This window comes from Chiloscyllium punctatum, chromosome 2 (assembly GCF_047496795.1).
Source record: "Chiloscyllium punctatum isolate Juve2018m chromosome 2, sChiPun1.3, whole genome shotgun sequence".
In the NCBI taxonomy this organism is placed as follows: domain Eukaryota; kingdom Metazoa; phylum Chordata; class Chondrichthyes; order Orectolobiformes; family Hemiscylliidae; genus Chiloscyllium; species Chiloscyllium punctatum.
The window spans coordinates 123614604-123634073 of record NC_092740.1 but is presented as its reverse complement, the minus strand read 5'-3'; the positions used below and the strand labels follow the sequence as shown (position 1 = coordinate 123634073).

Genomic DNA, 19470 nt, shown 5'->3' with positions numbered 1-19470 from the left:
AATCAGAGTTGGCAATCTTCAGTGTGGTGTAGCAGGGGCAAGATGATAAATCGGTAACAATTGGAACTACAATGTCAGAAAAAATGGGTCAAATCATTCTTTTATTTGGGGGCTAGGGCTGGGTGGAGAGCAGAGATGGAAGCAAAGTATAGCTTCTGTGAGAAACAAAGAGAGAAAATTAGCATTTGTGCAACTGAATTGTAGGATAAGGTGCATTCAGAGTATTAGTGCTCAGGTGAAGACCTCCACCCAATTTAATTTTCACCTTGACAATTGCCAATGATTGCAGGCATGTGTTTCTCTTGCCAACCATCACCCCCTTTATAACTGATCCCACCTTTGACCCACCAATATCTGTCTTCACTTTCAGCAGACCAAATCCATATTGAGTTATAATGTGTACCAGCAGAGGAGTTGATAATCAGAGGACACGTATTTATAGCAAATGGCAGAAGGATCAAAAGTATCATGAGGAAATTTTTTTTTAATGCAGCGAGTTTTTGTGATCTGCAATGTCTTACCTGAAAAGGAGGTGGAAGCAGATGCAATGGCAACAATTAAAACGTTGAGTTAATCAAACACTTCAGACATAAAATTTATAGGGCTGTGGGAGTGGAATCATTTGATAACTCTGTCAAAGAGCTGGCACACATGTTTTAGGCCAAATGACCACTTTCTCAGCTGTATCACTTAGACTCCATAGAGTAATAGAGATCTGCAGCAGCACAGAAAAAGGTCCTCCAGTCCATCCTGTCCACGCTGGTCAAAAACAACCAGCTAACTATTCTAATCCCGTTTCCCAGCACTTCATTCATAGCCTTGTATGCCTTGGTATTTCCAGTGTACATCAAAATACTTGTTAAATGCTCTTAGGCTTTCTGCTTCTACCATCCTCACAGACAGTGAGTTCCACATTCCCACCACCCTCTGGGTAAAAACATACTCCCTCACATCCTCTCTAAACCGTCTGTTCCTTTTCCATAAATCTATGACCCTGAACACTGATCACTCCATCAAAGGGAAAAGTTTCTTCATGTCTACCCTAGCTATGTCCCTCAAATTAAAAAAAAAATTTTTAACATGCCAAATCATATCCCTGTCAATTTCTAGTGCTCTAAGGAAAACAACCCTAATCCATCCAATCTCATAGCTGAAACTGTCCAACCCAGACAACATCCTGGTAAATTTCCTCTGCACCCTCTCCAGTGGTATCACATGCCTCCTATAATGTGGATTCCAGAACTGCGCACAATAGTCTAGCTGTGGCCTAACCAACATTCTATACAGTTCCAGCATCACTTCCATGCCCTTAAACTCTACGTCTTGATGAACCAAGGCTAGTACCTTATAAGCCTCAACTATTTTACCCTGAACTGGTGTAAAGGCACACCAAGGCCTTTCCAATCCTTGGTGCTTCCCAGTGACCTGCCGTTCATCAAGAATTCCCTTTCCTTGTTTGTTCTGACCAAGTGCATTACTCTCCATGTTCAGCCATTTCTGTAACATTCTAATATCTCACCCCCTTGCTGATATGCATGGTTGCATGACAGGGAGAAGCAAAATACTACAAGCTTAGGCCTGATGGGAGTTAGCTCACTGACAGATTTAGTAGTGCATTGTTTTGGCAGGATATGGGCTAAATGCTTGTATCATCTTGCCACATATATCATACCGATAGTCATGTTTTGTTTAAAAGATGTTTTATCAAGTTGCTGTCTTCTGCGGTACTACAACGCTAATTTAAACATCATCACGTTATGAATTGTTACAAAAAGACATACAAGTTTTCACAACTTAGAACTGCTCTACAGTTATTTTGAAGTGTAGTCAGTCGTTATATAGGAAACACGGCAGTCAACTGGTGAACAGACACGTTTACAAACAATCTGATAATAACATCATAATCTTAGTTGAAGGGTGAATATTGGTCAGGTGCTGGGGGATCTCCTACTGTCTTCTACAAAGTGCCTAGTGAGCAATATCATGCTGCAACTATACAAAACGCTAATGCGGCCACACTTGGAATACTGTGTACAGTTCTGGTCACCATATTTCAGGAAGGATGTGGAAGCATTGGAAAAGGTGCAGAGGAGATTTACCAGGATGTTGCCTGGTCTGGAAGGAAGATCTTCTGAGGAAAGGCTGAGAGACTTAGGTCTGTTCTCATTGGAAAGAAGAAGGCTAAGAGGGGATTTGATAGAGACATACAAGATGATCAGTGGATTAGATAGGGTAGACAGTGAAAGACTTTTTCCTAGGATGATGACGTCAGCTTGTACGAGGGGGCATAACTACAAAATGAGGGGTGATAGATTTAAGACAGATGTCAGAGGCAGGTTCTTTCCTCAGAGAGTGGTAAGGGTGTGGAATGCCCTACCTGCCAATGTAGTTAACTCAGCCACATTAGGGAGATTTAAACAATTCTTGGATAAGCCATGGATGATAATGGGATAGTGTAGGGGGACGAGCTGGGAATAGTTCACACATCAGCGCAACATCGAGGGCTGAAGGGCCTGCTCTGCACTGTATTGTTCTATGTTCTGTCTCTTACATCAATCTGAGAGGGTGGACAGATACTCATGTGAAAGATGGCACCTGAAATATTGCAACATGTCTTGATTACTGCACTGAGTGTTAGCTTGATGCTTGGGACAAAATCTCTGGACTGTGAACTAGAGTCATAGAGGTCTACAACATGGAAACAAGCCCTTCAGCCAACTTGCCCATGCCACCTGCTTTCACAATTAATCTAGTTCCATTTGCCAGCATTTGGTCCATATCCCTCCACAGCTAACCCATTCATGTAGCTGTCTATTTCTTAAATGACAACATTGTACTGGCTTCCACCACTATCTGTAGCAGCCTGTTCCTGACACTTACCAACATCTGTGAAAAGATTGTCCCTCTGGATTCCTTTGTAACTCTCCCATCTCACCTCTAGTTTTAGACTCCCCTACCATGAGGAAAAGCTATTGGCTATCTATCTTATCTATGCCTCTCTGGATGTTATACACCTCTATAAAGGTCACCCTTCAGTCTCTTATCCCCCATGGAGAGAAGTCCCAGCCTATGCAACCTCACCTTATGACTCAAACCTTCCAGTCTGGGTAGCATCCTAGTAAACCTTTCTGCACTCTTTCCAGTTTAATAATATCCTTTCAAAAGTAGGCCAACCATAATTCAGAAATTTATAGGAACACAGAACCATAGGAAATAGGAGCAGGAAGTGGCCATCTCCATTTTTCTTGCTACCTTTAATATCTAGAAATTGATCACGCTTGGTATTGATCATGCTGAGTGACTGAGTTTCCACAGCCCTCCAGGATTAGGAATTCCTCAGTCTGGGAGGCCCGTCCCTTATTCTGAGACCTGATCTGTCCCAGCCAGTGGAAACATCCTTCCTGCACCTATTCTACCAGGCCCTAAAGATGATTGTCAGTTTCAATGAGGTCACCAACCATTCATCTAAACTCAAGAGAATATAGGCCCAGTCTCCTCAATCTTTCCTCACAAAACAATCCTTCCTTCCCAGTGATAAGTCTGGTGAATCTCCACTACACTTCCTCTCTCTGGCAAGTAAATCCATTCTTGGGTAAGGAAGCCAAAACCTTATACAATACTCCACGTGCAGGCTTGCCAATTCTCTATATAATTGCAGTGCGATTCTTCACTTCTATGCACAATCCTCAGTTTTTCACAGAGAGGAGGGTGTTAGCCACTGAACTAAGGCTGACAATTACAGTCCCACTGCAACAGCATGTAAAAAAGCTCGACAGCTGACCCACCTTGATGATCATTCAAAATATGTATCAACAAGATTCTAGGTCGTGTATAGTCAAGTCAAATAAAATGCTAGTTATGACTCAGACACTCAAAAATTGTTCTGCAGCTGACTGATAGTCTGGATTAAACTAAAGGTTATCAGCCCACAAGGTGCCTCAACATCTGGGTTGTTCTCAACAACACTTGTTGTGCCAAATGGCCTGTTTCCACCAAAAAATACAAAATCAGGGGTGCACAAGGGCTAAAATTGGAGGAGCACAGAACCTGTCCTTAAAGGAGATGTGTAAAAAAAAATCCACCACTAACTATTAACCATAAGGCAAAGATTCATGTCATCAAAAAATGTTGAGAAACAATTTTATTCGCTCAATGTTCACCAAAATAGACAACATATCATGTACAACACATTTTATCATGAACTATAATGCATTAAAAATATTGTGTCCCCTCAATCAACCATTTGCTTTTTGTCTGTCTTATGCAAACAGATCCTTAATTACCTGTACAAGTGAAATTAGCTCCTTCCCATTGTCCTTGGGCAGAACACTTCAATGTGCCATTTCCTCCTTTGTTTACATAACCAGTCTTGCAAACATACTGGACTTTGCTTCTATACACTGTTCCTCTCACTAATGGTGGTTGTGCATTTGTTACGTGAGTTGGGATCCCACAATCTACAGCTGTAGAGAAGAAAACAAAATGAATTATAATCGGCACTTTAGGAAATGATACTTCATTATTCTGAGCAACTACACTTATTTTAAAACTCGCAACCTAGTTTACAAATCCCTCCTTGCCTCCTCTCTAACTCCCTAAGCCCCAATATCCCACCAAGATCGTTGCGCTCCTCCAATTCTGGTTTCTTGTGTGCATTCCCCATTTATTTCACTCCAGCCATGCCTTCAACTGTAGAGGCCCCATGCTCTGGAATTCCTTTTCTTAACCTCTCCACCTCATTACCTTCCTTAGGTCCCTTTACCTCCCTCTTGAATCAAGCTTTCAGTCACCAGTCCCCTACTTTCACGGTGCTATATGAATGCAAGCTATTGCTCTGGTTGCATCATCTTTTCATATTGAACTGGATTGACTTGTTAAAATAACGGTATGTTAATGACTAAAAATATGCAAATTGACCAGCAAATTCAAGGGATTAAGGGATATGCCTTAGGTGAGTGCATTGTAAGAAAAGGAGCTGCCACCATCTCTGGTGGAGCTGCTGGCAATGAGGTGCAAACAGCCTCTGTTTGACCAATAGCTCTCAGCAGGAGGGACTTCCAATATTGGGGTCCTGAATCCTGGACAGGGCCCAAAGGTGCCCACATAAATGCCCATATAATAGTTCCCCAACCTATGGTGGAGATCCCTTGGGTCAACTAAATCCCACCCCAAGATTTTCCTCAGATCAATGCCACCTTGAGTATCTGAAACAATAGGCAAGTGTTGAACAGGATTTGTGAAGGATCAATAAAAGCAGGGACTGCTGAGACATATTGTTTTCCACTTGTTTGAGTCAGGCTTAGAAAACATTCTGGAACACCAACCTTCACATTCCAGGTTTGCCCCTTCCCACTGTCCCTGGGCAGAGCAGACTGATGTGTCATTTCCTCTCACTGGGACATAGCCAACCTGGCACTGGTAGACGACTGCACTTCCATAGGTTGTGTCAACTTTTGGATAGGACAATGCATTCAGTAAAGCTGGTGGTGATCCACAGTCAACAGCTGAGGAGAGATAAGTGCAAGTTAGCTTAATTTACTTTTCCAGGTATTGATGAAATTCAGATTAACAGAAGGTGGAATGTCCAAATCAGATCTATGCAACACCAAGCAAAACACACACACCCACAAAAAGAGATGAATATCCAAGTCCGTATCCTCGGTTGAGGGCAAATCTTGACCAGAGAGAATCTCACTACTTTTGATTGGAAAGAATCAGGACATTCTAAATATCCAACTGAACCGTTGGCCAGATCCTCATTTGAATGGTCCCCCTCAAAGAACATCTCCAATACTATAGCACAGAGTCAAGAGTAGGCTACTCAGCTCCTCAAGACAGCTTCTTCCAATATAAATAAATTGCATTAAGAATTGCATTGTGTGGAACAGAACTCCTTTTCTGTCAATATTTTTCATGACAAGGTAGCATGTAAAGTGATTAATGATGAACTATTTGAATGCTGAAACCAATTCAAAACAAAATACTCCAAATATTTACTAAGAACATAATGACTGACAAAGCAAAGTGTATATTTGTTCAGTGGTTTTCCCTTTCAATAAGATCTGTAATACAAATCCATGCACCTGCCATATCCCTTGACAGCCTGGCAATGAAAAAACTATTCATTGAAGATTTAAAATTTTAAATGACAGTACCATTGACTGCTTTTTGTATGAGAGTCCAACACCTTTCCCAAGTTATGCTTGTAGAGATATTCTGGAAGATCCAGCACTGATTTTAAAGTCACATCCCCTTGTCCTAGAAACCTCCACCACTGGAAAATGTTTCTCTCCATCCATGCTATTGATTCATTACAATTTGTTACTAAAAACCTCAATCAAATAAACCCTCAACTTCATGTATTCCACAGTAAATAAAATTAGATTATGCTCCTTCTGCTTCACTGATCTGATCCTCACAGCTCTGGTAGCATACTAGTAAATTGGTGAAATGATCAACATAGCCTCCTTAAAATGCAGATTCCAAAACTGTGCATAGTACTTTCGGGTAAACTCTAACCTGGGCTTTGTACAGAGGTGGAAAACCTATTGTCACCATATCTCCAACTCCCTAGTTATAAATGCCCAACTCCATTAGATCAGATTCTCATTTGGCCAACAAACTTACCAGCTCGATATGGAAGTGCTGCAAATGAGAACATCAGATTTCCTGCATGGAAATGCAATGAGTGAATACAATGAAATGAATGGATGGTGGGATTATATTGAGGTTTGATTCAGGTGAAAGAGAAAGTTGATGCAAGGAAAACCTTGATGCAGTCAGTGCAGGAATATCATTTCTATGTTCAATGTATGTTTGGTAATACTCCAAAACACTGACCTTCACATTCCAGGTTTGCTCCTTCCCACTGCCCCTGGGCAGAACAGACTGATGCATTGTTTCCTCTCACATGAAAATAGCCAACCTGGCACTGGTACATCACTGTATGACCATAGGTTGTGTTGACCGGTGGATAGGACACTGTATTCACAAAACCTTGCGGTGAACCACAGTCAACAGCTGAGGAGAAACAAACAGAAATTAGGTTGATTTAAATAATTTATGTATTGTTACATTTCTAACATTCTCCAAACCATCTTCACTCCATTCCAACTAATGAAGGCTTGCATGACTCACAGCAAAAAAAAATTGTTGGAATCTTTCATGAAAGAGGATGTAGCAGTGTTCTTTGAAAATCTCAATGCAATTAGACAATGTCAAAATAGTTTTGTGAAAGGGAGATCATGTTTTACTAATGTAATGGAATTTTTTTCAAGGAATTAACAAGCAGTGCAGGTAAAGGGAAATCTGTGGATGTGCTGAACTAAAATTTTCAGAAAGTGTTGACAAGGTGTTGTGATATTTACCTTAATTACCACTACTAGCACCTCAGCACACCTGGCGCATGAACAGCTTTCTAACAGAGTACTGGCTGAGGTAGCTTGCTGCCACCAATTCGCTTTCATCTGATGGGACTAGATTAGTTTAGGATATCTGGTCGGCATGGATGAGTTGGACCGAAGGGTCTGTTTCCATGCTGTACATCTCTATGACTCCGTGACTATAATTAGTCTATGCCTATCTAATCATCAATGATTGATAATTGTAGCATTTTCAAACAACTTTCAAATAAGTGAAGTGACTTGGAACTGAGATGAGGAGAATTTTTTTTTACTTAAGGGTAGAGAACCTTTGGAATTCTCAACCCCAATGAGCTGTTTTTGATTATATTTAAAGTAGAAATTGACACATTTCTAAGAATCAATGACAGAAAAGGATATGGGGATCATGTGTGCAAAAACTTTGATTAGGATGATGAACCATTATTGTACTGAATGGTGGAGAAAACTCAATGGACTGAATGGCCTCCTCCTGCTCATATTCCCATATTTCTCCTGGGTGCCCAGATAAACGAATCACAAGAAGTTAGTATGCAGATATAGCAAGTGATTAGGGAGATAAATTGAACATTGTGATTTATTACAAGGGGAATAAAATATAAAAGTGAAGGGTGTTTCCTACACAAGTGGCGAGACCAAAGGCAGACATTTATGGGGCCCCTGAAGAAATGTTGTCAGACAGCCGACAGACTTATAAGAAGCTTAACCTGTTGCCATGAAATGCCATTAGTGCAGAGTTGACTTCTGCCTCTCACTGGGAGGGAGCACCACTGAAATAACTCCACAGATGTTTGTATGCCTTCCCCAAGTCACCCTTTACTTACACGTGGAGTGTCCTTGACTCTAGCACAGCCTCTTCAGAGTCAGCACTCAGACTGTCAGAATCTCTGACAGTCCTATTTAGATTTGTCAGCCAGGGCTGGCTGATTGTTCAGCTAGCTGACCTCGTTACAATCACTACAGCTACTCTCAGGAAGTACCCATCAATCAGACCAGCCAGTAACTCCATCAGTCCTGGCAGCGCCAGAGGTCGGTAGTGGGGGTTGCCGGTATTGCAACATGCCAGAATGAAGATCCTGGTGAAATCCTGGACCCAGATAAGTAAGAGGCATTGGACAGGGAGGGCTTGGTGGTATTATGGAGGGGTGTGAGGAGAATGGAGGGAGCATTTTTAAATTCCATGTGGAAAGTGAAAGCACGATCACATTGGGGTTGTCCCCAAAAGAGCACTTCCAAAGATACCATCCCATTTCCTTTTTGGACTTTTTAAAATCTTGTAACAAAATAACAAACTGCCCAATCCCATTAATCATAGATAGATGGTATAGCCTCATCAGCCAGGCCATCTGTTCATCTCCATTGCAGCCATAGGCCTAGCTGCCTCCATATGCAGTCAACTCATCTCCATCAGTCACCACTTTGCTGGAGCGAAAATAACGTGTACACGGGTCTTCAGATAGTGATTGGTTTGCTGAGTCTGGAAATCCTTCTTACTCAGAGTGCTGACACTCTAGAAAGTGGAATATCATTGAGGTGAACAGTATACATGCATTTAACAGAGAGCAACAAACTTACACAAGGGAGAAGGAACAGCTATACATAGAGAGCTACACGAGGAGAGGTGAGAGGAGGTTCAAGTGAAGTATAAGAATCAGCATGGACAAGGGCTGGTAGAATATATGGTGCAGAAACATGTCAATATAATCCAATGGAAAAAAATCACAATGCAATTTTGCCTGGGAAATTTTTGCCATGTTGATTCAGTTTACAAATGTATTGTCTTTGGTTAAAGTGGCAGATGGAGTTTAATTTAGATAAATGCAAGGGTTTGCATTTTGGGAAAGCAAATCTTAGCAGGACTTATACACTTAATGGTAAGGTCCTGGGGAGTGTTGATGAACAAAGAGACCTTGGAGTGCTGGTTCATAGCTCCTTGAAAGTGGAGTCGCGGGTAGATAGCACAGTGAAGGTGGCGTTTGGTATACTTTCCTTTATTAGTCAAAGTATTGAGTACAGGAGTTGGGAGGTCATGTTGCGGCTGTATGGGACATTGGTTAGGCCACTGTTGGAATATTGTGTGACATTCTGGTCTCCTTCCTATCAGAAAGATGTTGTGAAACTTGAAGGGGCTCAGAAAAGATTTACAAGAATGTTGCCAGGGTTGGAGGATTTGAGCTACAGGGTGAGGTTAAACAGGCTAGGGCTGTATTCCCTGGAGCGGAGGTTGAGGGGTGACCTTATAGAGGTTTATAAAATCATGGATAGGATAAATAGACAAAGTCTCTTCCCTGGGGTGGGAGAGTCCAGAACTAGAGGGCATAGGTTTAGGATGAGAGGGGTAAGATGTAAAAGAGACCTAAAGGGCAATGTTTTCACACAGAGGGTGGTACGTGTATGGAATGAGCTGCCAGAGGATGTGGTGGAGGCTGGTACAATTGCAACATTTAAGATGCATTTGGATGGGTATATGAATAGGAAGGGTTTGGAGGGATATGGGCCGGGTGCTGGCAAATTAGACTAGATTGTGTTGGGATATCTGGTCAGCATGGATGAGTTACAGTCTGCCTACACTGTAACGAGGGGTATGTTACAGTGCTGTGCATCTAATTCCAATTAGATTAGATTACTTACAGTGTGGAAACAGGCCCTCAGCCCAACAAGTCCACATTGACCTGCCAAAGCGCAACCCACCCAGACCCATTCCCCTACCTTTACCCCTTCACCTAACACTACGGGCAATTTAGCATGGCCAATTCACATGGCCAATTCACCTCACTTGCATATTTTTTTGGACTGTGGGAGGAAACCGGAGCACCCGGAGGAAACCCATGCAGACACGGGGAGAATGTGCAAACTCCACACAGTCAGTCGCCTGAGGCGGGAATTGAACCTGGATCTCTGGCGCTGTGAGGCAGCATTGCTATCCACTGTGCCACCGTGCTGTCCACATCTCTATGTCTCTGACTCTATGGAGCACTGACCTTCACATTCCAGGTTTGCTCCTTCCCACTGTCCCTGGGCAGAGCAGACTGATGTGCCATTTCCTCTCACAGGGACATAACCATCCTGGCACTGGTACACAACTATACTTCCATAGGTTGTATTGACTGGTCGATGGGACAGTGTGTTCAATAAAGATGGTGGTGATCCACAATCAACAGCTGAGGAGAGACAAACTCAAAGTCAGTTTCATGTACTTGTCTGTGTATTGATGATGCATTTTCAAACCAGAAACCAAATCTCTATATCAACCAATTTCCAAAAAGGAAGATTCAGAGAAGACAATGAATAACATTTGTTTAAGGAGAAAGTGTGGTCTGGACTCTGGGAGGAACAATTGACCAGTGAAAAGTATCTAGGGATTTGTAATAGTCCTCTGAACACATAGACAGAGCTTCAATATCTCTTCTGAAATATGGTTTCTCCAACAATGCAGTTTTGCTTTAAACTACAAACATATATCCACAAAGGGACATGAAATCACTCATAGCCCATTTAAATGTGGAAGTTAGATGAATTGATCCTTACTGAGCCCAGATAACCTTCACATATACAGATTTTTCTCTTCACCCATGGGACACTGGCCTCACTGGCCAGCTAGCATTTATTGCCTGTCCCTAGTTGTCCTTGAGAAGGTAGTGATGAGCTGTCTTCTTTCAGCTGTAGTAATCCATATGCTGTAGGCAGACCCACAATGCCTTAGGGAGAGAAGTCCAGGATTTTGGCCCAGCAACAGCAAAGGAACAGTGATATATTTCCAAGTCAGGATGGTGATTGACTTGGAGGGGAATTTGGAGGCGATGTTGTTCTCATGTATCTGTTGCACTTGTTCTTCTGAATGGAACGATCATGGGTGTGGAAAGTGCTGTTTAAGAATCTTTGGCAAATTTCTGCAGCGCATCTTCTGGATAGCACACACTGCTGCTGCTGGGTGGCAGTGAAGGAGGGGGTGAATGTTTGTTGATGTGGTGTCAATCAAGTGGCTGCTTTGTCCTGGATAGTGTGAAGCTCCAAGGGTTATTGAGGCTTCACTCATCCCGGCAAAAAAAAACACTGTTGGGATTCATAGGTATAATTGACTCAATTAGAAAAATAAATACGAGAGAAAAAAAAATCACAACCTGAAGTACTTTTTGGGAAATTATTTGTCTATTATTTCAAAGTGAATTTTTTTGGTAACATTTTGAAGCATTGACCTTCACATTCCAGGTTTGCTCCTTCCCACTGTCCCTGGGCAGAGCAGACTGATGTGTCATTTCCTCTCACTGGGACATAACCGTCCTGGCACTGGTACTCAACTGTACTTCCATAGGTTGTATTGACTGGTCGATGGGACAGTGTGTTCAGTAAAGATGGTGGTGATCCACAATCAACAGCTGAGGAGAGACAAACTCAAAGTCAGTTTCATGTACTTTTGTGTGTATTCATGATGCATTTTTAAACCTGAAACCAAATCTCCATATCAACCAATTTTCAAAAAGGAAGATTCAGAGAAAATAATGAATGACATTAGTTTAAGGAGAAAGTGATGTCTGGACTCTGGGAGAAACATTCTATTTACTAATGGAAAGTGTCAAGGGATTTGTAATATTCCTCTGAGCACAGGGACAGAGCCTCAATGTCTTTTCTGAAATATGGTTTCTCCAGCAATGCAGCACTGCTTTAAACTATAAACATAGATCCACACTGGGATAGGAAGCCACTCTCAGCCCATTTAAATGTGGAAGTTAGACCAATTGATCCTTGTTGAGCCCAGATAACCTTCACATATACATTTGTTGCTATTCACTTGGGGGACCTGGGCATCGCTGACAATCGAGCATTTATTGCCTATCCTTAGTTGTCCTTGAGAAGGTAGTGATGAGCTGCATTCTTGAAATGTAGTAATTCACATGCTGTAGGTAGACCCACAATGCCTAGGGAAGGAATTCCAGGATTTTGACACAGCAACAGCAAAGGAACAGTGATATATTTCCAAGTCAGGATGGTGATTGGCTTGGAGGGGAATTTGGAGGTGATGTTGTCCTCATGTATCTGTTGCACTTGTTCTTCTGGATGGAAACGATCATGGGTGTGGAAAGTGCTGCTTAAGGATCTTTGGCAAATTTCTGCAGTGCATCTTCTGGATAGTGCACACTGCTGCAGCTGAGTGACAGTGAAGGAGGGGGGTGAATGCTTGTTGATGTGGTGTCAATTAAGCGACTACTTTGTCCTGGATAGTGTCAAGCTCCAAGGGTTATTGGAGCTGCACTCATCCAGGCAAAAAAATATATACTGTTGGGATTCATTGATATAATTGACTCAATTAGAAAAATAAATACATGAGAGAAAAAAAAATCACACCATCAAGTACTTTTTGGGAAATTATTTGTCAATTATTTCTGAGTGAATTTTTTTGGTAACATTCTGGAGCACTGACCTTCACATTCCAGGTTTGCTCCTTCCCACTGTCCCTGGGCAGAGCAGACTGATGTGTCATTTCCTCTCACAGGGACATAGCCAACCTGGCACTGGTACACAACTGTACTTCCATAGATTGTGTTGACTGGTCGACAGGACAGTGTGTTCAGTAAAGATAGTGGTGATCCACAATCAACAGCTGCGGAGAAACAAACTCAAAGTCGATTTCATGTACTTTTTATGTGTATTGATGATGCATTTTTAAACCAGAAACCAAACCTCCATATCAACCAATTTTCAAAAAGGAAGATTCAGAGAAAATAATGAATGACATTAGTTTAAGGAGAAAGTGTGGTCTCGACATTGGGAGAAACTTTATATTTACCAATTAAAAGTGTCAAGGGATTTGAAATATTCCTCTGAACACATTGACAGAGCCTCGATATCTCTTCTGAAATATTGTGGTCCTCTCGTACCCACGAGGGATACGTTCCAAGTCCTACTGCGGAAGCCCGAATCTGCGGATAGGAGTGAACCCATTCATTTCAATGGGAAACGTATCTTCCCCGCAGCCCCCTTGTCCATGCTTCTGGAACATTCCCTATAATATGTTTCTGCCACGGTAAACCACAGCTAACTGAAACCATGGAAACGGGACCCTCTAAGATGGGGACCTCTCTGATGGCTTCTCCAACAATGCAGTAGAGCTTTAAACATCAAACATTGATTCACAATGGGATGTCAAGCCAATCTTAGCCCATTTAAATGTGGAAGTTCGACCAATTGATCCTTATTGAGCCCAGATGACCTTCACATATACACATGTTTCTATTCCGCCATGAGACATGGGCATCAGTGGCTAGCTAGCATTTATTGCCTGTCCCTAATGGTCCTTGAGAAGGTAGTGATGAGCTGCCTTCTTGAACCGTAGTAGAACATAGAACATTGAACATTACAGCGCAGTACAGGCCCTTTGGCCCTCGATGCTGCGTCAACCTGTGAAACCAACCCAAAGCCCATCTAACATACACGATTCCATTATCACCCAGATGCTTATCCACTGACCATTTAAATGCCATTAAAGTTGGTGAGCCTACTACTGTTGCAGGCAGGACGTTCCATTGCTTTACTACTCTCTTAGTAAAGACATATCTTTGACATCTGTCTTTTATCCATCATTCCTCAACTTAAAGCTATGTCCCCTCCTGCTGGCCATCACCATCCGAGGAAAACGCCTCTCCCTGTCCACCCTATCTAACCCTCTGATTATCTTGTATGTCTCAATTAAGTCACTTCTCAATTTTCTTCACTCTAACGAAAACAGCCTCAGCTCCCTCAGCCTTTCCTTATAAGACCTTCCCTCCATACCAGGCAACATCCTAGTAAATCTCCTCTGCACCCTTTCTAATGCTTCCACATCCTTCCTATAATGTGGTGACCAGAACAGCAATACTCAAGTGCGGCCGGACCAGAATTTTGTACAGCTACAATATGACCTCATGGCTCCAACACTCAATCCCACTATCAATAAAAGCTAATACACCACATGCCTTCTTAACAATCCTATCAACCTGGCTGGCCACTTTCAGGGATCTATGCACATGGACACTAAGATCTCTCTGCTCATCCACACTACCAAGATTCTTACCATTAGCCCAGTGCTCTGTATTCCTGTTACTCCTCCCAAAGTGAATCACCTTACACTTTTCTGTACTAAACTCCATTTGTCACCTCTCAGACTAGCTCTGCAGCTTATCTATGTCCCACTGTAATCTGCAACATCCTTCAGCACTATCCACAACTCAACCAACCTTAGTGTCATCTGCCAATTTAGTAGCCCATCCAATACACCCTCATCCAGGTCATTTATAAAGAATGACAAACAGCACTGGCCCCAAAACAGATCCTTACAGTACACCACTAGTAACTGAACTCCAGCATGAACATTTCCCATCAACCACCACCCTCTGTCTTCTTACAACTAGCCAATTTCTGATCCAAACCACTAATTCACCCTCAATCTGATGCCTCCAGAAATTCTGCACTAGCCTACCATGGGGAACCTTATCAAATGCTTTACTGAAATCCATATTCACTACATTAACCAGATTACCCTCAAATCCACATGCTGTAGGTTGACCCAAAATGCCTTACGGAGGAAATTCTAGGATTTTGACTCAGGAACAGTGAAGGAAGAGTGATATATTTCCAAGTCATGATGCTGATTGGCTTGGAGGGGAATTTGGAGGTGATGGTATTCTCATATGTCTGCTGCACTTGTCCTTCTAGATAGAAATGGTCATGGCTGTTTAAGGATCTTTGGCAAATTTCTGCAATGCATCTTCTGGGATAGTGCACACTGCCGCTATTGGGCATCAGTGCTGGAGATGGTTAATGCTTGTTGATGTGGTGTTAATCAAGTGGCTGCTTTGAACTGGATAGTGTCAAGCTGCAAATGTTGTTGAAGCTGCACTCATCCAGGCAAAAACATTATTTACTGTTAGGATTCACAGGGTCGACTGACTCACATAGAAAAATAAATACAAGAGAAAAATCACAACTGAAGTAATTTTTGGGAAATTATTTGTCAATTATTTCAAAGTGAATTTTTTTGGTAACATTCTGGAGCACTGACCTTCACATTCCAGGTTTGCTCCTTCCCACTGTCCCTGGGCAGAGCAGACTGATGTGTCATTTCCTCTCACAGGGACATAGCCAACCTGGCACTGGTACTCAACTGTACTTCCATAGATTGTGTTGACTGGTCGACGGGACAGTGTGTTCAGTAAAGATGGTGGTGATCCACAATCAACAGCTGAGCAGAGACAAACTCAAAGTCAGTTTCATGTACTGTTGTGTGTACTGATGATGCATTTTTAAACCAGAAACCAAATCTCCATACCAACCAATTTTCAAAAAGGAAGATTCAGAGAAAATAATGAATGACATTAGTTTAAGGAGAAAGTGTGATCTGGGCATTGGGAGAAACTTTATATTTACCAATGAAAAGTGTAAAGGGATTTGTAATATTCCTCTGAATACATAGACAGAGCCTCGATATCTCTTCTGAAATATAGCGGATAGGAGCGAACCCATTCATTTCAATGGGAAACTTATCCTCCCCGCAGCCCCCTTGTCCATGCTTCTGGAACATTCCCTATAATACGTTTCTGCCACGGTAAACGACAGGTAACTCAAACCATGGAAACCAGACCCTCTAAGATGGGGACCTCTCTGATGGCTTCTCCAACAATGCAGTAGAGCTTTAAACACCAAACATTGATTCACAATGGGATGTCAAGCCACTCTTAGCCATTTAAATGTGGAAGTTCGACCAATTGATCCTTATTGAGCCCAGATAACCTTCACATATACACGTTTCTATTCACTCATGGGACATGGGCATCGCTGGCTAACTAGCATTTATTGCCTGTCCCTAATGGTCCTTGAGAAGGTAGTGAGGAGCTGCCTTTTTGAACCGTAGTAGAACACAGAACATTGAACATTCCAGCGCAGTATAGGCACTTTGGCCCTCGATGCTGCATCAACCTGTGAAACCAATCCAAAGCCCATCTAACCTGCACGATCCCATTTTCATCCAGGTGTTTATCCAATGACCATTTAAAATGCCCTTAAAGTCAGCGAGTCTACTACTGTTGCAGGCAGGGCATTCCATGCCTTTACTTCTCTGAGTAAAGACGTATCTCTGTCATCTGTCTTTTATCCATCATTCCTCAACTCAAAGCTATGTCCTCTCCTGCTGGCCATCACCATCTGAGGAAAACGCCTCTCCCTGTCCACCCTATCTAACCATCAGATTATTTTGTATGTCTCAATTAAGTCACTTCTCAATTTTCTTCACTCTAACGAAAACAACCTCAGCACCCTTAGCCTTTCCTCATAAAACCTTCCCTCCATACCAGGCAACATCCTGGTAAATCTCCTCTGCACCCTTTCCAATCCTTCCACATCCTTCCTATAATGTGGTGACCAGAACAACAATACTCAAGTCTAGCTGGACCAGAGTTTTGTACAGCTACAATATGACCTCATGGCTCCAGCACTCAATCTCACTATCAATAAAAGCTAACACACCACATGCCTTCTTAACATTCCTTTCAACCTGGGTGACAACTTTCAGGGATCTATGCACATGGGCACCAAGATCTCTCTGCTCATCCACATCACCAAGATTCTTACCATTAGCCCAGTGCTCTGTATTCCTGTTACACCTCACACCTTTCTGTACTAAACTCCATTTGTCACCTCTCAGACTAGCTCTGCAGCTTATCTATGTCCCACTGTAACCTGCAACATCCTTCAGCACTATCCACAACTTTACCAACCTTAAGATCATCTGTAAATTTGGTAGCCCATCCAATACACCCTTATCCAGGTCATTTATAAAAATGACAAACAGCACTGGCCCCAAAACAGCTCCTTGCAATACACCACTAGTAACTGAACTCCAGGATGAACATTTCCCATCAACCACCATCTCTGTCTTCTCACAAGTAGCCAACCTCTGATCCAAACCACTAAATCACCCTCAATTCAATGCCTCCAGAATTTCTACACTAGCCTTCTGTGGGGAACCTTATCAAACGCTTTACTGAAATCCATGTATACCACATTAACCACTTTGCCCTCAAATCTATATGCTGTGGGTAGACCCAGAATGCCTTATGGAGGGAATTCTAGGATTTTGACCCAACAACAGGGAAGGAACAGTGATATTTTTCCAAGTCATGATTCTGATTGGCTTGGAGGGGAATTTGGAGGTGATGGTATTCTCATATGTCTGCTGCACTTGTCCTTCTAGATAGAAATGGTCATGGCTGTTTAAGGATCTTTGGCAAATTTCCACAGTGTATCTTCTGGATAGTACATGCAGCTGCTACTGAGCGTCAGTGGTGGAGATGGTGAATGCTTGTTGATGTGGTGTTAATCAAGTGGCTGCTTAGTCCTGGATAGTGTAAAGCTCCAAATACTGTTGGAGCTGCACTCATCCAGGCAAAAAAATATACTGTTAGGATTCACAAGAATAATTGACTCAATTAGAAAAATAAATACGAGAGAAAAATCACACCATAAAGTAATTTTTGGGAAATTATTTATCTATTATTTGAAAGTGAATTTGTTTGGCAACATTCTGAAGCACTGACCTTCACATTCCAGGTTTGCTCCTTCCCACTGTCCCTGGGCAGAACAGACTGATGTGCCATTTCCTCTCACAGGGACATAACCGTCCTGGCACTGGTACACAACTGTACTTCCATAGGTTGTGTTGACTGGTCGACGGGACAGTGTGTTCAGTAAAGATGGTGGTGATCCACAATCAACAGCTGAGGAGAGACAAACTCAAAGTCAGTTTCATGTACTTGTCTGTGTATTGATGATGCATTTTCAAACCAGAAACCAAATCTCTATATCAACCAATTTCCAAAAAGGAAGACTCAGAGAAAATAATGAATGCCATTAACTTAAGGAGGAAGCGTGGTCTGGACATTGGGAGAAACTTTCTATTTACTTCTGAAAAGGTTCAAGGTGTTTGTAACATTCTTCTGAACACATAGACAGAGCCCCAGTGTCTTTTCTGAAATATGGTTTCTCCAACCAATGCAGCACTGCTACAAACTACAAACATAGATCCACAATGGGATAGGAAGCCACTCGCAGCCCATTTAAATGTGGAAGTTAGACGAATTGATCCTTACTGAGCCCAGATAACCTTCACATTTACACATTTTTCTCTTCACCCATGGGACATTGGCCTCACTGGCCAGCAAGCATTTATTGCCTGTCCCTAGTTGTCCTTGAGAAGGTAGTGATGAGCTGCCTTCTTTCAGCTGTAGTAATCCATATGCTGTAAGGCGACCCACAAAGCCTTAGGGAGGGAATTCCAGGATTTGACACAGCAACAGCAAAGGAACAGTGATATACTTCCAAGTCAGGATGGTGATTGGCTTGGAGGGGAATTTGGAGGTGATGTTGTTCTCATGTATCTGTTGCACTTGATCTTCTGAATGGAAACGATCATGGGTGTGGAAAGTGCTGTTTAAGGATCTTTGGCAAATTTCTGCAGTGCATCTTCTGGATAGTGCTCACTGCTGCTACTGAGTGACAGTGAAGGAGGGGGTGAATGTTTGTTGATGTGGTGTCAATCAATCGGCTACTTTGTCCTGGAGAGTGCCAAGCTCCAAAATATACTGTTGGGATTTATAGATATAATTGACTCGATTAGAAAAATGAATACATGAGAAAAAAAATCACACCATAAAGTACTTTTTTGGGAAATTAATTGTCAATTACTTCAGAGTGAATTTGTTTGGTAATGTTCTGAAGCACTGACCTTCACATTCCAAGTTTATTCCTTCCCACTGTCCCTGGGCAGAGCAGATTAATGTGTCATTTCCTCTCATATGCACATAGCCAGCCTGGCACTGGTACACAACTGTACTTCCATAAGTTGTGTTGACTGATCGATGGGACTGTGTGTTCAGTAAAGATGGTGGTGATCCACAATCAACAGCTGAGGAGAGACAAACTCACATGAGTGTGGAATATTTTTGTTTGGGCAAGTGACAAATAGAAACTGCAACCATCCCCAATCTCCAAACGATGTCAAAAATACAAGGTATTATTAGCATTCTGAACATATATTGCAACC

General features: G+C 42.2%; 1 protein-coding gene across 3 annotated transcripts in view; it reads right to left on the bottom strand.

Annotated features, from left to right (window-relative positions):
• The window catches only part of susd1 (sushi domain containing 1), a 96066-nt gene that overhangs the window by 39157 nt on the left and 37439 nt on the right, over nt 1–19470 (bottom strand). For all 3 annotated transcript variants that reach the window (XM_072588098.1, XM_072588099.1, XM_072588100.1), the window contains 9 exons: nt 19153–19332; nt 17966–18145; nt 15436–15615; nt 12820–12999; nt 11597–11776; nt 10382–10561; nt 6841–7020; nt 5325–5504; nt 4284–4463 (listed from right to left, as the gene is read on the bottom strand). In XM_072588098.1, coding sequence (XP_072444199.1) covers nt 4284–4463; nt 5325–5504; nt 6841–7020; nt 10382–10561; nt 11597–11776; nt 12820–12999; nt 15436–15615; nt 17966–18145; nt 19153–19332 — 1620 coding nt within the window. The remainder of the gene's footprint in view (nt 1–4283; nt 4464–5324; nt 5505–6840; nt 7021–10381; nt 10562–11596; nt 11777–12819; nt 13000–15435; nt 15616–17965; nt 18146–19152; nt 19333–19470) is intronic.